Source organism: Perognathus longimembris, chromosome 7 (assembly GCF_023159225.1).
Source record: "Perognathus longimembris pacificus isolate PPM17 chromosome 7, ASM2315922v1, whole genome shotgun sequence".
NCBI classification, from domain to species: Eukaryota; Metazoa; Chordata; class Mammalia; order Rodentia; family Heteromyidae; genus Perognathus; species Perognathus longimembris.
In genome coordinates, this window is record NC_063167.1 from 37,033,355 (window position 1) to 37,050,621 (window position 17,267).

Consider the following 17,267-nt stretch of genomic DNA (forward strand, 5'->3'; position numbering starts at 1 on the left):
TAAACACACAGTGCAAAGTCTCTCACCTTCTTGAACATTTATCCAATTAGTCCTGCTAAAATTCAAAGTTGGAAAACAAAACTGAAAAAAAAAACCAAACCCAGATTTGTAGATTTAATAAATACGTTTTTGATATAAAAAGAATGAAAGCCGGCTGGAAATAAGGCCAAGTAACAAGAGTGCTTGCCTCATCACATGAAGAAGCCTTGGGTTCAATTCCTCAGCACATATGTATAGAGAAAAGGCTAGCAGTGGCACTGTGGCTCAAGCGGCAGAGTGCTAGCCTTGAGCAAAAAGAAGCCAGGGACAGTGTTCAGGCCCTAGTCCAAGCCCCAGGACTTGCTAAATAAATAAATGAATGAATGAAAGCGATTATGGAAACAATAATTTTAAAGCATGGTCTGGGAACCCCTTCTTTTTGTTTTTCCTTACTTGTCCAGGAAGCTGTCTCACATTTGAAGATAGCAATGGCAGTGTGATGTTGCCACTATTGTACAGAAGAAATCAATTTGTAAAGAATGAAGATGTACATGGAAAGAGACGGCAAAAGAAGCATCCGCTAGTATCAGACATACTACGTGGTCCCAGTACTACTTGAAATGTTACTCTTGACATGCCACCAATGTCAAGTTTAGCTAATGAACCAACAGTTGTGGCATGATAATAATATTCATTTGTGTCCACAATAATGAATCATTTGGAAAACAGTTCATGCTTTATTTCACCTAGGGTCTAATTTGTCTGGTAAGAAAGTTTAAATGTAGCAGAGTAAATGTAATAGAGTTCTCATTTTGGAGGATAAAAAATATGAAAGATTTTTATTCTGTTTCAAGTCTAAACATGGCAATCCCCATGCTTAAGAGTCAAAGCAAAATGAATCAAGTGATAATAAGAACCTGTGCCTTCCAAGTATCCCTCTATTGGTAAATAAAATGTGGCGAGAGGAAGAACTCCCACCTGACATATGTTATAACCTAGACAAACCCTAAGTGAAATAAGCTAGGCATAAAAAGGTATATGCATGCTGTAATCTGTATTCTGAGATGCTTTTGGCCATCAAATTCAGAGACAAATCAGAATGGTTGTGAAGGGATGGGCAAAAAGAGAAATGGGGCTCAGTGTTCCATGAGTGAAGAATTTCAATTTTGGAAGATGAAGAGAATTCTAGAGATAATATGGTGACTGCAGTTGTACAAAAGTATGTAATGCTGAGTACTGCTGAGTTGTGTATGTAAAAGTGGTTAACATGGTAAATTTTATGGATATTTTATCACAATGAAAAGACAAAGAACCTTCACCTTAGGGTACACCAGCTTGTTTACATTTAGCTCTATGACTTGAGACATGTCATGTAAGCCACAATTTATCTACCTCAAGAGGCTGCTGCAAAGACCAAATAAGACAACTGAAGCCAAGTGCTTCACACAATGCCTTGGTTCTTGAGTGCTCAATCTATAGATAAGTATTTTGTCCCTTGAGAAGCTTGTTTTGAAACTGGAGAAGCAGAACTTGAATGAGTTAGTACTTAATTAAGGAAGAGACTATGAAAAGGTTCCTGCTCTTAGGACATACTTTGATTTAGATTTTCTTTTCTTTTTATTTTTTTGGTGTATGTGCTGATAGTGGGGCTTGAGCATAGCCTAGGCAGTGCCCCTTAGCTTTTTAATTCAAGGCTAGCACTCTACCACTTGAGCTATCTAGCTCTACTTCCAGATTTTTTTTCTGGGCAATTAGAAATAAGTTTCATGGTCTTTCCTGCCTGGGTTGGCTTTTAATCACGATCCTCAGACCTCAGCCTCCTGAATAGCTAGGATTACAAGTATGAGCCACTGGTGTCCAGATAGCTTTTCTCTTACAAGAAACTGGTAAGATCTGTGACTCTTCTAATACTCTCTCTACATTTTCTGAGGGTCATCTAAACAGGTTTCTGGCCTCCCAGGAAGCATGTTCTAACTGAATCAGACTAAGGTTCAAAACAAGGCAGATACTTTTCCAACCATATCTGACTTGTTAAAACAGCCTTTCCTCTATGCATTTTAAACCCATACTTACTTTTGAGCAAGAGTTACAAGAAATTTGACACACTGGTAGCATCGACTGCTGTCAACATGATTACTATGATGCATCAAAGCTGGAGGAAGAAGAGAGGACATTTAACAAGGCACTAAACTGAAAGAGGGGCTAAGTCATAACAAGCTCTACTCTTCTGAAAATTATACTGCTAAGCAGAGAGGAAAGAATTCAATGAAAGCCATAATGATGCCTAACTCAACAGAACTCCAATTCTAATGAGTAGAAATGCTACTTTAACTAGGTTAACAAAACAGACATGGTAGTGATAGTTTGACTTTCAAAAGAACTGAAAACGAAATTACAATTTCATCTGGCTAATTATTCAAATCTTCCCACACACTATGCTGCTAAAAGGGTAGTTGTAGTACAGTCTGATAAATAGAAATTTATGATACTAGTTCTTTCTATTAACTATTTCTTCCTAATTATTTTAGATTTAGAAATAAATAATATTTGTCCTTGTTAGGCAAGTGGCATGTGCTTATAACCCCAATTGGGAAGCCAAGGAAGTAGGATCAAGAATTTGAGGCCAGCTTGGACTACTCAGCAGTAAGACCTTGTCTCAAAGTAACCAAACCAATCAACCATACAAAATAGAAACAAAACAAAAGCCCCTAACAATCTCCCCAATGAAGACAGGTCAGCGTGGCATACTTGCCTAGTAATCCATTTTCTGTCTCAAATACAAATTTGACTCGTTCCACTTGTACAGGATCTTCAATGACCTGTGATAGCAAAGCGACAAAGGTTGGTCAGTGAAACAGCCAGTAGAGTAGTCATTGGTGACTTTTTCCATACTTCCATTTCCATTCTTTTTCCATACTTCCAGAGATTCAATACTAACAGACACTATGTCATTGCCATGTATCGCACAGATCTCAAATTTTAAAGATAAAAATATTAAGTAATACTTAAAATCTGTTCATTTGTTTCACACATGTTCTTACAACCTGTATCTTCAGTCTCTGCAGGCTAAGGATATAATATTTTGGGATCCTAAGGACAAGAGTTTTATTTCCTTAGTTTACTAAAGTGTGTTAAAAGTTTTGCTATCAACAGGCTCTAACAGCTACTTTGTAAAGTTTTGCTTTGCTACAGTAGAGGGCTAGATCGAATTCATTATTCTCTTCATTTCTAGGCTGTTTTATTTATTTATTTTTTTCTTTTTGTTGGTTGTGGGGCTTGAGCTCAGGGCCTAGGCACTGTCCCTGAACTTTTTGCTCAAAGGTAGTGCTCTACCACTTTGAGCCATGGCTCCACTTCCGGTCTTCTGGTCTCATGCATTTTCTTACCTGACCATGTTTCTAACTGAAATCCTCAGATCTCACCCTCCTAAGTAGCTAGGATTACAGATGTGAGCCACCAGCATCCAGCTTATTTCTAGTTTTTGATACTGAGCTGTGTAACAATGTAGTGAGCTATCTGCATTTGTTATTGAACAATACATGGTCCTTCCAAAGTTTGCAAAAGTGCTAGTACCAAGAGAGGTAAAGAATTAGAAAGATGGGTATCTATGACAGATTTTTAAATTTCAAACCATTTCAATGCCTCTTCTGAGGCAAGGCATACTACTAAGCACCAGGAATCTAAAGGGAACACAATCCTCTGCCTCCTAGCAAGCATTTTACCACTTAAGCCAAACTTTTTTGCTTCTAGTTATTTTTCAGATAAGATCTCACACTTTTGGCCAGGGACCATGATCTTCCTACCTAGGTCTTCCATGTAGCCAGGATTACAGGCACATTCCACCATAGTTTGCTTATTGAGAAGGGGAAATGCTAACTTTTTATTCAGGCTAGTCTCAAACCCTAATCTTTCTATCTCTACCTCCCAGATGGCTGGGATTATAGGCATGGGCCACCATGCCTGACCTCCTTTCTTTAAAGAGCTTCTGACTAGCTTCTCTCATCAGCTCATACCATTTATCAAATTCTATTCATTCCCTTTCCAAAGTACCTCTTGATCTGTCCCTTCTTGTCCATTCACCTTCTGCCACTTCCTTAGTGTTAAACTATATCATGCTCATATTATTGCCAGATCCCAGCTTCCAACCAGAGAAATCCTGCTACCCGAGATTGAGGTCACATAATTTTCCTACTTAAAAACAATTCTATGGACAGCAAGATTAGTAAGCTAAATAACTATAGAGGCAGGGAAGATGACCAATGAGTAAAACGGTCAGAGTCACTGACAATGCAAAGTATTGGTGAGGCTGGTGGAAAACTAGAGACTCTAGGCCTCACCCAAAGAGGCACATGGTTATTGCTTCTGCTGACTACTGTACTAATATGACTGGATTGCATGATTTTTCAGTACCGGTAAGAATTCAGAAAAAAAAGTAGCACAGTTTGGGTCAAACAAAACCAGTGTACGGGTAGAAGCTGGCCCTCAAAGCCTTGTGTGTAACCCATGGCCAGAAGAAGTCAATGCTTTGGCACTGGTAGCAGAATCTTTTTACAACCTAGTTTAGGTTTCTTTTCTAAATCCCTGCCCCGTTCCCACTCCTTCCTCTAGTCAGACCACTCATTTACAACTCACAGAGCTCTTCAGGATCTATAGGAGAGCCTGAGATCCAAAACCAGTCATTTGGTAGGTAAGGCTCAGCTACAGGTGCTACACTAGCCAAGGAAGGACTTCAGGCCAATCATTTCGTATTTCTAAATCTCCATTTCAAATAGTAGGGTATTTTACTGATTTTAATTGATTTTTCCCCCTTGCTATAAATTGCTTTTTCTTTATTCTTTGTTGGCATGGGTCTTCTCAGAGCCTGGGCACTGTCCTTCAGCTCTTTTGCTCAAGGTTAGCACTTTACCACCTTGAGTCACAGATCACTTTTGGTTTTCTGGAGGTTAATTAGAGATAAAGAGTCTCATGGAATTTCTTGCCCAGGATGGCTTTTAACCACGATCCTTAGACCTCAGCCTCCCGAGTTGCATGAGCCACCAGAGTCCAGCTATAACAGCCTTTTCTTGTTCTATATTTCTGAAACCAGAAAAGCATTCTATAATTGATTATATTAATTTCCACAGCTTTAATAGCACATATACAGTCAACAATATCTAAGATTTGGTGAACTATAAAACCAACAATTTATCTCCTAAAGTTTAAAACCTGGAAACATTTATTCTTATTAAAGTGCATCCCTTACTGAAAAAGCCCCATTTTGGGTTAATTGGCAGTCACCATTTCTCTGACTCTGCACAATGACAGCATGTGTTCTGATCTGACTTCTTCACAAGACTTCAAGCAAGTACTGTTTTACTGCTGTTTGTCCCTAATCAGTTATGAGTGAAGGGCACAATTGATATGAAGACTCAACACATGTAGGTCAAATAAACATAAAACAATAAAAGGACTAGTAATTCATAAACACATGCTAACTAATAAATATCTCAGTGTAAGTGATTCAGAACACTTATCACTTACCAGTATCTCATGAAGCAGTTGGAATGTATTCTTTAACTCATGAGGTGGAGCAGTTTCCAGCTGATTCTGAAATTTGTTGGAAAAGAATAAACATTCCAGTAACTTTAAAAGGGGAAGCACATTGACTGGTAATCAACAACTATTGGAACCAAGCCCTAGTTCTATTACTGGGAACCTGTAGACAAGTCAATTCCCTTCTCAATTTCCTTAAATACTGAATCAGGGACAAATAACTTCTAATTTCAAATTAACAGTCCATGATATTTGATCAAGAATAAAGAAAGTGGGCTGGGGATATGGCCTAGTGGCAAGAGTGCCTACCTCATATACATGAGGCCCTGGGTTCGATTCCCCAGCACCACATATACAGAAAATGGCCAGAAGTGGCGCTGTGGCTCAAGTGGCGGAGTGCTAGCCTTGAGCAAAAAGGAGCCAGGGACAGTGCTCAGGCCCAGAGTCCAAGCCCCAGGACTGGCCAAAAAAAAAAAAAAAAAAAGAATAAAAAAAGGTGAGGAAGAAAGGAGAGAATTTTAAGCTATTGAACAAACCCACTTATAAATGTAGATATCCAATTTTACTTTTAGAATATGTTAGTGTAGCTAAGAGAATACAAATGAGAAAGCTTTGAGGCAAGCAAGTGTTGTGAATAGTATAAATTACAAATGTATTTTGTAAAATAAGAAAATCTGCTAAAACACACTGCATGAAAAAGATTCGTGAAACTCACATTACTTTCTACATTTTAATGTTTAAAAACATCTAAGGTGGGAGAAGTTACTTTATTCTAACAGCACAATTCCAAGGTGCCAGAGTATACCATACCACACCTCACTATACCCTTACAGCCTGTGAAGTCTCTTTCTTGTTTTGCAGAATGGGCAAATGCTCAAGGTTATAAAGGTAGGAAATGGCTAAGAGGGAAACTTAATCACCTCAGAAGAGTTCTATACAGAAAAGGCTGACGACAGAGGATCTCTTATAAGAGCCTCAAGACGTGATCCATTAGCCACTATATATCATTATTATAAACAATGGGGTAAATATTCTGGTACAGTAGAATCTCTGTGAGAAGAATTTAATTTTTATAGAATGCATAGAGAGCACAAAAGGAAACCTATCAATATGAAAATATTGCTCATTGGGGCAAAGTGAGGAAGAGGGACAAAAATGACTGGTAGTATTTGGCTTGGCCTTGTATATTTAAATTAAGTAATACATCACTTATGTAAAGATAAAAAGACTAATGTAAACCATATGTAGACTCAAGTATTTTTCCAGGTACTCCCAGGAAAGCAGTAAGCAATGGATTAGGAGTAAAAGCTGTGTAACTGGTATTCCTAGACTCACTTTACTCCCACTGCTACTGTTATTCCCTGTGACTCACTTTCTTCAGCTATGAAATGGTGATAAGACTACCTCACAGGATAAGGTCTACCTCACAGGATTACTAAGTGAGGTAAATATGTTTTGGCATCCCGTAGGTAGAACTTGAATGATAGCTATTACTATGATGAATGGTGCTTCAAAATTAATATTATAGAAAGGGAGAAAAACCCTACTTTTTATTTTTTAAAACACTGCATGGGAAGCAAAATCAAAACTGGAAAACAATTTCACACACTGTCACCACAGAATTACTATGAACTATAATGGTTAAATTATGGTACATGAAAGGATAAAATATACTCACTGATAATAATAGGAAAATAGTTACAACATTAAGTGAAAAAAAGAGACAACTACAGACAATAAAATCCCAATTAGAAAATATGAATAGGAAATAGGAGGACATAATACAGGACAAACTAAAAGGTGTTTTCAGATCATCATTGAATATCAGGATTTTGAGTTCCTAATGTTCACTTTTCAAATATAAACACAGACTATTTTTATGACTAGGAAAATAATGTTATTAATCAGCTATTGCCTGGGACTTTAGGAAGGCTTTCCTGGTATGTCACAGAATGCTACCAGCTTTCATTAGGTGAAACTGGGACTGTACCTTAATGAAATGCAGCATGGTGAAGGAAAAGTGCTCATTACAGAAACAGCAGTACACCACCATCTCAATGAGCGCCAAGAGTGAGCCAGTTAGCTCTCGCAATGCAAACATGACCTGGTGAGAAAGATACAAAAGGACACAGATTCAAGAACATCAGCACTGCCCCAAAACAGTTTCCAGTTAACAACTCTATGGGCATGGAGCACAATTTTGTCAAATGTGAACCTTTTCTTCCCAGGAGAGTCACTCATCAATTTTTAAGGGCAAATGCCCCTGAAAGAATAATTGCTGAGAAAATCAATGATGTTTAGAAAAAAAATATATAGCATTGTGGTTGTAATGTGGCTTAGCAGTAGAGTGCTTGCCTAGCATGCACGAAGCCCTGGGTTCAATTCCTCAGCACCACATAAACAGAAAAGGCTGGAAGCGGTGCTGTGGCTCAAGAGGTAGAGTGCTAGCCTTGAGCAAAAAGAAGCCAGGGACAGTGTTCAGGCTGAGTTAAAAGTCCAGGAGTGGCACAAAACCAAAACCAAAACCAAAGCACGATAGGCTGGTCAAACTCATGTGTATGTAAGCCAGGTTTTAGAAAGAAGACTTCATAGAAGGGGTAGCTCTTGGGTGTTAGGAGAGGGTTGGGCTCAGGACCAACGGACAGTCTATACCCAAAGAGGGCGAGGAGCAGCGCTCTCTTACTCTCATGGTTTAAAAACACAGATGGGGGCTGGGGATATGGCCTAGTGGTGAGAAAGTTTGCCTCGTATACTTGAGGCCCTGGGTTCGATTCCCTAGCACCACATATACAGAAAACGGCCAGAAGTGGCGCTGTGGCTCAAGTGGCAGAGTGCTGGCCTTGAGCAAAAAAAGGAAGCCAGGGACAGTGCTCAGGCCCTGAGGCCAAGGCCCAGAACTGGCCAAAAAAAAAAAAAAAGATAAAAACACAGATGGTTCCAAGCTGTAGTATTTTAGAATCAAGGGCAAACAAGAGATTGGGAATAACTCCCCCTGCTACTATAATATTGACAGGTGGAGTATAATTTATTTTCTGCTAGGCTCTGGAGGACAAATTGTTTGACTAGATTTGGAATTTTGGTCATTGACTGAGAAAGAGGGGAATATTCTCTTCTGACATGTAATGTGCTGGTATGGAACACAAGGCCTTGTAGATGCTAGTGATAGACACTGAACCTAAGGCCTTGTACATGCTAGTAATAGACATTGCATGCTCTATCATTGACCTACTTCTTCTTTTTGACTAACATAGCCACAAAGAGGAATTATTTCTTCTCCTAACTAAGCTGCTCTTCACAAGAATGAGAAGCAAAATACAGCAACGAGCAGACATTTCCTCAAACAGAAGAGTACATAAAAGAGAACATGGCTTGAGCACAAGTACCTACCTCTAACAGGTAAGGCTTCCCTTCAGACAAGAACAGCAAGGCTTCTACTTCCTCATGGAGAGGCAGCAGAGGGCATGAGGGAGCAATGCTAACAGGTGGCCGTTGTTTAAATATACCAGGAGCTTTAGGAACCAAACAAAATTTATTATATTTGGCATATTCCCGCAAACAAATATTCACAGAGTAATGTGGCTCTCAATACTCACACACACAACTGCTAAAGCCTTATCATCAGATCTCCCTGTCCAGTGGGAAGTTACCCTGGCAAGAGAAAAATGTCTACCTATTCCCTATAAAGTAAAGTATGCTTCAACGGTAGTTGTAGACTCTCAAAGTAAGTCCCACACAAGACAATTTTTCAGAGGTAAAAATACAAATAGTACATGAGAAAGTACCCAAAGCTGCTACTAAAGAGAAACTGTATAAGACTTTTTTGCTCCTCAAATAACTGTCTTCAAAATATCCATGTTAAAGCTTCAACTGATATAGAACAGGTTACCTCATTTTCATTTGCAGTGATAAATAAACTCTGAATTAATCTTTAAAACTAGAGTGCTTAAAAATACAGGCAGAAGTGTGGCTCAAGTAGTAAACTACCTGCTTAGCAAAATGCAAGGCCAAGTTTAAATAACCTCAAACCAAACAATAAGGAATCCAAACTTATTTACTCTCTTCTCCATTAAATGACGGACTCATTTTCTCTTATAAGAAACTAGTAAGATGAGATTTAACATGAATTAAAACAGAACATTAAGGGGCCGGGAATATGACCTAGTGGCAAGAGTGCTTGCCTTGTATACATGAAGCCCTAGGTTTGATTCCTCAGCACCACATACATAGAAAAAGCCAGAAGTGGTGCTGTGGCTCAAGTTGGCAGAGTGCTAGCCTTGAGCAAAAAGAAGCCAGGGACAGTACTCAGGCGTTGAGTTCAAGCCCCAGGACTAGCCAAAACAAAAACAAAAACAAAACATTAAATGTTCTTCAAGTATCAACAGCTAAGTGAGAAACAATAACCAATCAATTGCTAATATTAGTACTTTCCACACTAGACAAATTCAGTATTTCTTTGTTTCAAACATATGAAGGATTCGTCAATACTCACCAACATTCCTCTGGGAAGAGACATCTGAATGCAAGACAAGCAATGCCACTGTATTATGGAGATTCCCAAATTCTCGTGCTTGTGCTGAGCTCCATCGGCGTATCTAACATCAGAGAAGATAAAGCGTATTAATGTTTTACACAGGTGTTTTATCTAGCTCATGGTAGACTGGTCCATGATTATTTCTCAGTGACCATAGAAGAGGTCAATATACAAAAAAGTCAGGTTTTTAAACTATCTCCAGACATATTAGTTCACATTTTAAAACTGATCCATTTGTGTTTACAATTTAGTCCTTAAGTGCTGCCATAATTGCCAGGTATTTTCTAGTTCCTTGGCTACCTGCTGTGCTGTGTGAATGTGGGCAGTTTCTCCACAACAGTAACTGATTTCCTATTCTGCTTCATTTGTGATTGTGAGGACCAAATGAAATACTAAAAACGAAAATGTTTTAAAAATAATGTGTTCCCCCCCCCAATAATATTACTTATATGTGCAGTACAAATACAGTGAGTTTAAATCATCACCAGTCAATAGAGTCCAGGCAACAGCAGGGTGATTGATATGACTAGAAACTGAGAGGAGTAAGTGGTAAATCTCCCTGGAAGAAAGGAAAGAAATCTCTGCCTGAGCAATGCATAGCACACAGAGAAAAGATTTTAGCTTTGAAATCTTCATAGTTGAGCCTAAGCTCTTGATCTACCAGCACATTAGTTTTTGTGACAGTCAACAGATTACTGTATACCTCTGTGCTTTACTTTTTGTCTCAGAATGGGATGAAACTAACTGAACTGAATCCAAAGGACAATACCACAAAGTGAACATGTGTGTCAGGTACCAAATATGTACTCCCCACATCATTATTGCATGTTAATATCTTACATATTTAAAATCTATCAAAAAAAAGTAATATAACGATGACAAAAACAGACATATAAGACTTTTGAACAGAAGAGTCATGTGTGGGTATATCCAAACTTCTTTCTATAGAACTCTCATTTGGTTAAAAGCATTGTACCTATACCATCAGTTTATGTGGCCCAGTATCATAAGTGAATTCCAACTATCAGCGAAGCACTCCTACCCCAGCAAGGAAGGCCCAATGACACCATTTCCTTGGTCTTTTCCATCCTCATCTTCTCTGTCAGAACTATCTTTCCCTCCTCTGATACTCACACTTCCTATTGTGATGGATAATCATGTCCTTGAGTTATTATCAGATTCAATTCTATAGAAAAGAAGTTACAAAGTGACTGACCCCCTCAAAATGTTAAAGCTTACACACTTGTAGTTAGTGCTTGGGACTTATGAAACTAAAAATATTAATTCCCTACAAAAAGAAACCAGGAGAAATTCAAGGCATTATGCTGAGAATATGAAAGCAGTCATCACCTGATTGTTCTGGCGATTGGCCCCAAGAAGGAAGCTGATCATGTGTCGGAGTGCCGAATGTCTCAGAAGAAGATCTCCAGCCCTAATACCTTGCTGTCACAAGACATTGAGAAGGACAAATTACATCTATTCAGAAAAAAAGCTTTATTTATCCTTCATTTTCTCACTTTCACTTTTTGATCATACTAAGGTTTGTAATCAGGACCTTGTATTTGCTATACTGGTAATCTACCACTTAAGCCAGTCCTCAACTCAAGCCACTGGTGCCTGGCCTCCCATCTCTTTTTTACTCTATTTTTGGGTAGGTATCACTAGTGTGATACCACAATCCTTCTACCTATGCTTCTCATGTAACTGAATGAGTAACAGGCATGTATCAACACACCTGACTTGCTGGTTGAGATGAGGTCTTGCTAACTTTTTTTCCTAGGCTAGCCTTGAGTTTCAACCAACTCAATCTCCACCGCTCAAGTGGCTGGGATTATCGGTATGAGCCACTGCAGCATGCCCATTTGTTTAAAAAAAAAATAGCTAAATGCGAAGTTTTAAGTCAATATTTTATTACATGCTGTAATCTAAATATAGCAAGTACTTAAAAATTAAAATTTTTCTTAACCCAGGAGGCCAAGATCTGAGGATCACAGTTCAAAGCCAGACTGGGCAGGAAAGTCCCTTAGACTCTTATCTCCAACTAATCACAGAAAAAGCTGGAAGTGGTGCTGTAGCTCAAATGGTAGAGTGCTAGCCTTGTGCAAAGGGATAGTGCCCAGGCCCAGAGTTCATGGCCCAGGATCAGCAAAAAAGCTTAAGCCTCACATTGGTTCATAATAGCTGCTACAGTTAACCATTGGTTTTAATGTAGGCTTACACAACTGTCAGTGAGTAACTATACCTGCCTTTATCAGAATTCCTGTAAGTGATATGAACCCTCAAATTTAGATTTTTAAGACCCACAAAACATATAACATTCTACTGACCAGTCCAATTTTTTCGTGTATAACATTTTTTCAGAATATACCTTTTTGTGTACCGAGGAAAGATTATTAGAAAAAAATTACCTTTTGTACAAAAGTGTTGAACAGGAAAAAATATTGAGCACAGTTTTTACAATTCTCTGGGACATCTTTATCCAAAAGAGCAAGTAGTACTTCCAGCAACTGATGAAGGCTTTTTAACTGGTTCGAGAAAAAAGGAAATTGCAAAAAGAAAAGGGGGGGAAAAAAAAAGACACATTTGTAACAGGATTAATTTGAAGTAAACCACCTTAAGAACAAAAGGAAACTGATACAATTCAGTCAGATTAAGATGGATTTATGCTTTGGAAAGTAAAAAAAGTAGAATTACCAGTTTTACCTTTCAGGAAAAGATTGGTATTATAAGCAAGAACTAAAGGAAAACCTAGTTCTATTTCCTGAATTTCAGAGTCAAAGACATGATCTTATTGCCTAGCAGCGACATTTTCTTTAGAGCCAATTTTATCTGTGTCTAAAAAAGTTGGCATGTTCAGGGGTTCCTATTTCTGAATCCCTCCCTCCACTAGACTACTTCTTCACATAGTCACAGATGCAAAGAATAAAACACAGACACAGGCAGAGGGGCTAGAAATCAAGCCAATGGAGCGCATGGAAAGCAACAGCCTGACAGGATGACAACGGCAATACTGACTCAACTGGGAACTTACTTGAAAGCCCGCTGACGCCTCATGGAAAGCTTTGAAAAACATTTTATTTGTTTAGAAACCATTTTTGGTTATGACATTGCTTCTTCTTTTCCCTCCCACCCAAAATGTTTTTTGGATAACTCCCTAGAAATTCCTGTGACCTGAGTATTAACACTAGGCTTACTATTCTTTTTAGCTCATTCTTCTGAAGGTGGCATTCACAGATTCCCATCCATCCTGTCATACTCATTATAAATATGGTAAACTTAGCATCTATATAGCATTTCATTTTCAAAGTACTTTGCAGTGTATATAAAGTGGATGGCAAGAAGCATCATTTTCACTATGGGGAACAATAAACATAAACATGATTGAGGAGAGTATCAGATATAATTTACTCAGGCAAGTCACTTCCAAACTTGTGTTTTTCACCACCTTCCCTGTCGACGACTTGCTCTTCTGCCTAAGAGGCTGGTAGGTACTATGGCCAACAGGGAGGCTACACTAATTCTAATCCTTCCTTTTTCCTTTGGTTAGATGGTAAAAGGGAAGAAGTAGAGCAAGAGAGTCTTTATGTTAAGGATTCTTGAGGCACCTTAGAAAACTTTCACAGGGTGTCTCAGAGCAATGGTATTTAAAGGTCCAACGCAGCTTCCAATGACCAACTTTAGATACTCTATTAAAGTTAAGGTTTTAACAACGATTCTGATATTTATGTTAATGGAAAACTGCTTTACAGTAAAAACAAAAAACAAAAAACCTTCCTAATGATTCCTGGAAATGAGACAGTCTTCCAGGACCTTCATCCTAAAGGACATATTTTGGTATGTTCATTTTGGAATGAGCAAAAGCTCCTGAGCTTGTCTGGTCTAGCAGTGCACACTAGAACAAGCAATGCTGAGGGAATTAAGTGCCTCAATTCTAGGCACTATAGCTGGAAAATTCTCCTAAAAGGACAGGATCAAGGCTACACAGCAAAGCCACATTTGAAGTTGAAGCAATTCCTAGCATTTGTATTTAGTTCATTGAAATACAATGCATCCAGCCAATGTTTGTGAGGAGCCAATTTGTTTTGTAAATAACATTTTTCAAAGTTTTCCATGTAGTGCCAGCTGTTTGAAACAGCAAACTTGAGAAGTAACTGCTGTACTCTTAGGACTTAATAACAGATTGAATATTCAGATTTACAATGTATGCCATTTATTTTCCTAAGACACTTTGGGGACTGAGAGAATAAATGTCATAGCTTGTTTTAACACATGTATGTGGCACTGTGAACCACAAAATACATTGTAGAAAATAAGGTTAGGTAGAAGAAAAATTCAGAAGCACAGAAACAAAGCTTTGGGAAATAACAGAGACCCAAGAAGGAGCTAGTATGGCAGTGTCCTTGAATGAATGGCACTATTTGATTTGGTTGCTAACAGCAGGTTTTGATGAGGACAAAGCTTATGAGGAAAGATAAAGCCAGGGATGCCTCAACATGTCTAGACTAGAATGTCTAGTCTCAGGGTAGTCTCAATTCAGAGATCTAACAAAAACTCTCAAAAGGGGGCTCTAAACAGTAGTGTTCTAGAGAGAAAATACTGAAGCAGACAAAAGCAAACCTGTATTCCTAGCACACTCTGCTTTCCAGAAGGGACAGAATACCTCTGCTCTGACACGTTATTAGAAAAATCACTACAGAACATTCATGTCACATGACAAAATGCCCAGCCTCCAATTCTAGGCTCTCTTTCTTATTATGTACACTGAGAACATTTGGCAAAAACAGACTGCATAAATGAGAACTTCAAAGCGATACTGACCTTATCCTGATAAAACAAGGCACTGTCTAAGGTCTTCTCCAGAATGGTGGCCACTGCAACTCTCACTTCTCTCACACTGCACTCCAACAAGAAAATTCTAAAATAAGAAGGAATAAGATGTGATAAAGGGTAAAACTATGTAACCCCAATCTGCCCAACACAGCTCCCACCTAATATAGCCAATAAGCAAAACAAATAAGTGGTGGTTTACCTGGAGAACTTCAGTACTCACAGGCAAATGGGGGTTCCTGAAGCCGTGTTACTACTACTGCTTACTCTACACACACTTAACACTGCATGGAACCAGACAGATGAGGCTCTGTTCAAAACCCACTAGAATGCTAAGTGGCAACTGTAAAAATCCCTAAGAGGTAACAAGCCCAAGCACTCTGGTAATCTTCAGCACTGGGGCTCAATAAGACTCAGGTAACTCTTCTGGGAAGATAAAACTATTGGGGAGTTTAGTGTATTCTGTATCACAGTACACAGTAGGAGGCTCCAAGAAAATGTAAACAGATTTAGGATGTGGGGAATTCTAGCAGGTAAATGGTGAGTCTCCCCAAACGAAATGGCAAAACTAAGTGTGGAGATGAGGGGGGCGGGGTAACAAAGAATGTACTGAAAATTAGAATCTTAAGAGACATATAAAACAAAGGCAAATGTGTGGACCTTGCTGGTTCTGGATCTGTACAAACCCAATGGTAAAATAGTATTTCCGAGATGTTTTGCGGAAATCTGAATATGGATAGTGGTTTAAGATGATCTGAGAGAATTACTCATTTTGTTTGATGTGGTAATTAAAAAGTGGCTACTCATTGTTTAAAAAAACTACTTAAAACTTATTTTAAAATAGGAGAAAATAGCCTATGTGGTGTGTGACTATCAGAGAATTGGTACAGGTAAATTACAGTGAAACATTGACAATTTGAGCGAGTTTATTCTTCTGTCCACTTTTGTGTATGCCTCAGGAATATTCACCAGGAAAAGCTCTCAAAAGATGTAACAAGGGGCTGGGGATATGGCCTAGTGGCAAGAGTGCTTGCCTTGTACACATGAGGCCCTGGGTTCAATTCCCCAGCACCACATATACAGAAAACGGCCAGAAGTGGCGCTGTGGCTCAAGTGGCAGAGTGCTAGCCTTGAGCAAAAAGAAGCCAGGGACAGTGCTCAGGCTCTGAGTCCGAGCCCCAGGGGTGGCCAAAAAAAAAAAAAAGATGTAACAATGCATCCATCATGTTAGCAGTTTTAATTCCTTTAGATGAGTTTGCAATGTTTACTATGACTTGAATATTTTATAATAACTACACTTAAAGCTGGCACCAGTGGCTCATACATATTATCCTAGCTACTCAGGACACTGAGATGTGAGAATCTTGGTTTAAAGCCAGCTGGGGCTGGAAAGTCTATGGGAGATTTACTTTTGGTCAGTCATGAGGCTTGAATTCAGGGCCTGGGCACTGTCCCTGAGCACTTTTTGCTCAAGGCTAGTGCTCTGAGTTCACGGATTTTCCTGCCTGGGCTGGCTTTGAACCACATTCCTCAGATCTCAGCCTCCTGAGTAGCTACGAGTCTTATAGGCATGACCCACCAGCATTTATAAGACTCTGAACTCCAACTGACTACAGAACTCCCCTATGACCCAGCAGCCACACTATTGGGTATCTATCCAAAAGACCACAAACAAAATCACAGTAATGCCACCAGCACAACAATGTTCATCGCAGCACAATTTGTCATAGCGAGAATCTGGAACCAACCCAGATGCCCCTCAGTAGACGAATGGATCAGGAAAATGTGGTACATATACACAATAGAATTTTATGCCTCTATCAGAAAGAATGACATTGTCCCATTTGTAAGGACATGGAAAGACTTGGAAAAAATTATACTAAGTGAAGTGAGCCAGACCCAAAGAAACATGGACTCTATGATCTCCCTTATTGGGAATAATTAGTACAGGTTTAGGCAAGTCATAGCAGAGCACCACAAGGCCCAATAGCTATACCCTTATGAACACATAAGATGATGCTAAGTGAAATGAACTCCATGTTATGGAGATAATTGCGATATCACAGTTGTAACTACTTTCAACATCCCAGGTGTATCTGTAGCTTCTATTATTGATGATGTTCTTGTATCACCTTCCTGTGGTTGTACCTACACTATCTCTGTAATCTTACCTGAGTATATTGGAAACCGTGTATACTGGTATTGGAACTAGGAAATTGAAAGGGAATACCAAAATTGAGAGACACAGGGTAAAAAAAGAGAAACAACTACAAAAGCAATACTTGCAAAACTGTTTGGTGTAAGTGAACTGAACACCTCAGAGGGGGAAAGGGTAAGGGGGAGGGGGGCAGGGGGAATGAGGGTCAAGGTAAAAAACAGTACAAGAAATGTATCCAAT

At 38.9% G+C, this 17,267-nt stretch overlaps 1 protein-coding gene across 2 annotated transcripts in view; it reads right to left on the reverse strand.

Annotated features, from left to right (window-relative positions):
• Positions 1–17,267, reverse strand: part of Usp24 (ubiquitin specific peptidase 24) — a 124,935-nt gene that overhangs the window by 5,269 nt on the left and 102,399 nt on the right. For both annotated transcript variants that reach the window (XM_048351409.1, XM_048351408.1), the window contains exons 56-64: positions 14,861–14,957; positions 12,451–12,567; positions 11,393–11,485; positions 10,001–10,103; positions 8,899–9,020; positions 7,502–7,615; positions 5,500–5,565; positions 2,732–2,798; positions 2,053–2,131 (exon numbers count right to left, since the gene is read on the reverse strand). In XM_048351409.1, the coding sequence (XP_048207366.1) occupies positions 2,053–2,131; positions 2,732–2,798; positions 5,500–5,565; positions 7,502–7,615; positions 8,899–9,020; positions 10,001–10,103; positions 11,393–11,485; positions 12,451–12,567; positions 14,861–14,957 (858 nt within the window). The remainder of the gene's footprint in view (positions 1–2,052; positions 2,132–2,731; positions 2,799–5,499; positions 5,566–7,501; positions 7,616–8,898; positions 9,021–10,000; positions 10,104–11,392; positions 11,486–12,450; positions 12,568–14,860; positions 14,958–17,267) is intronic.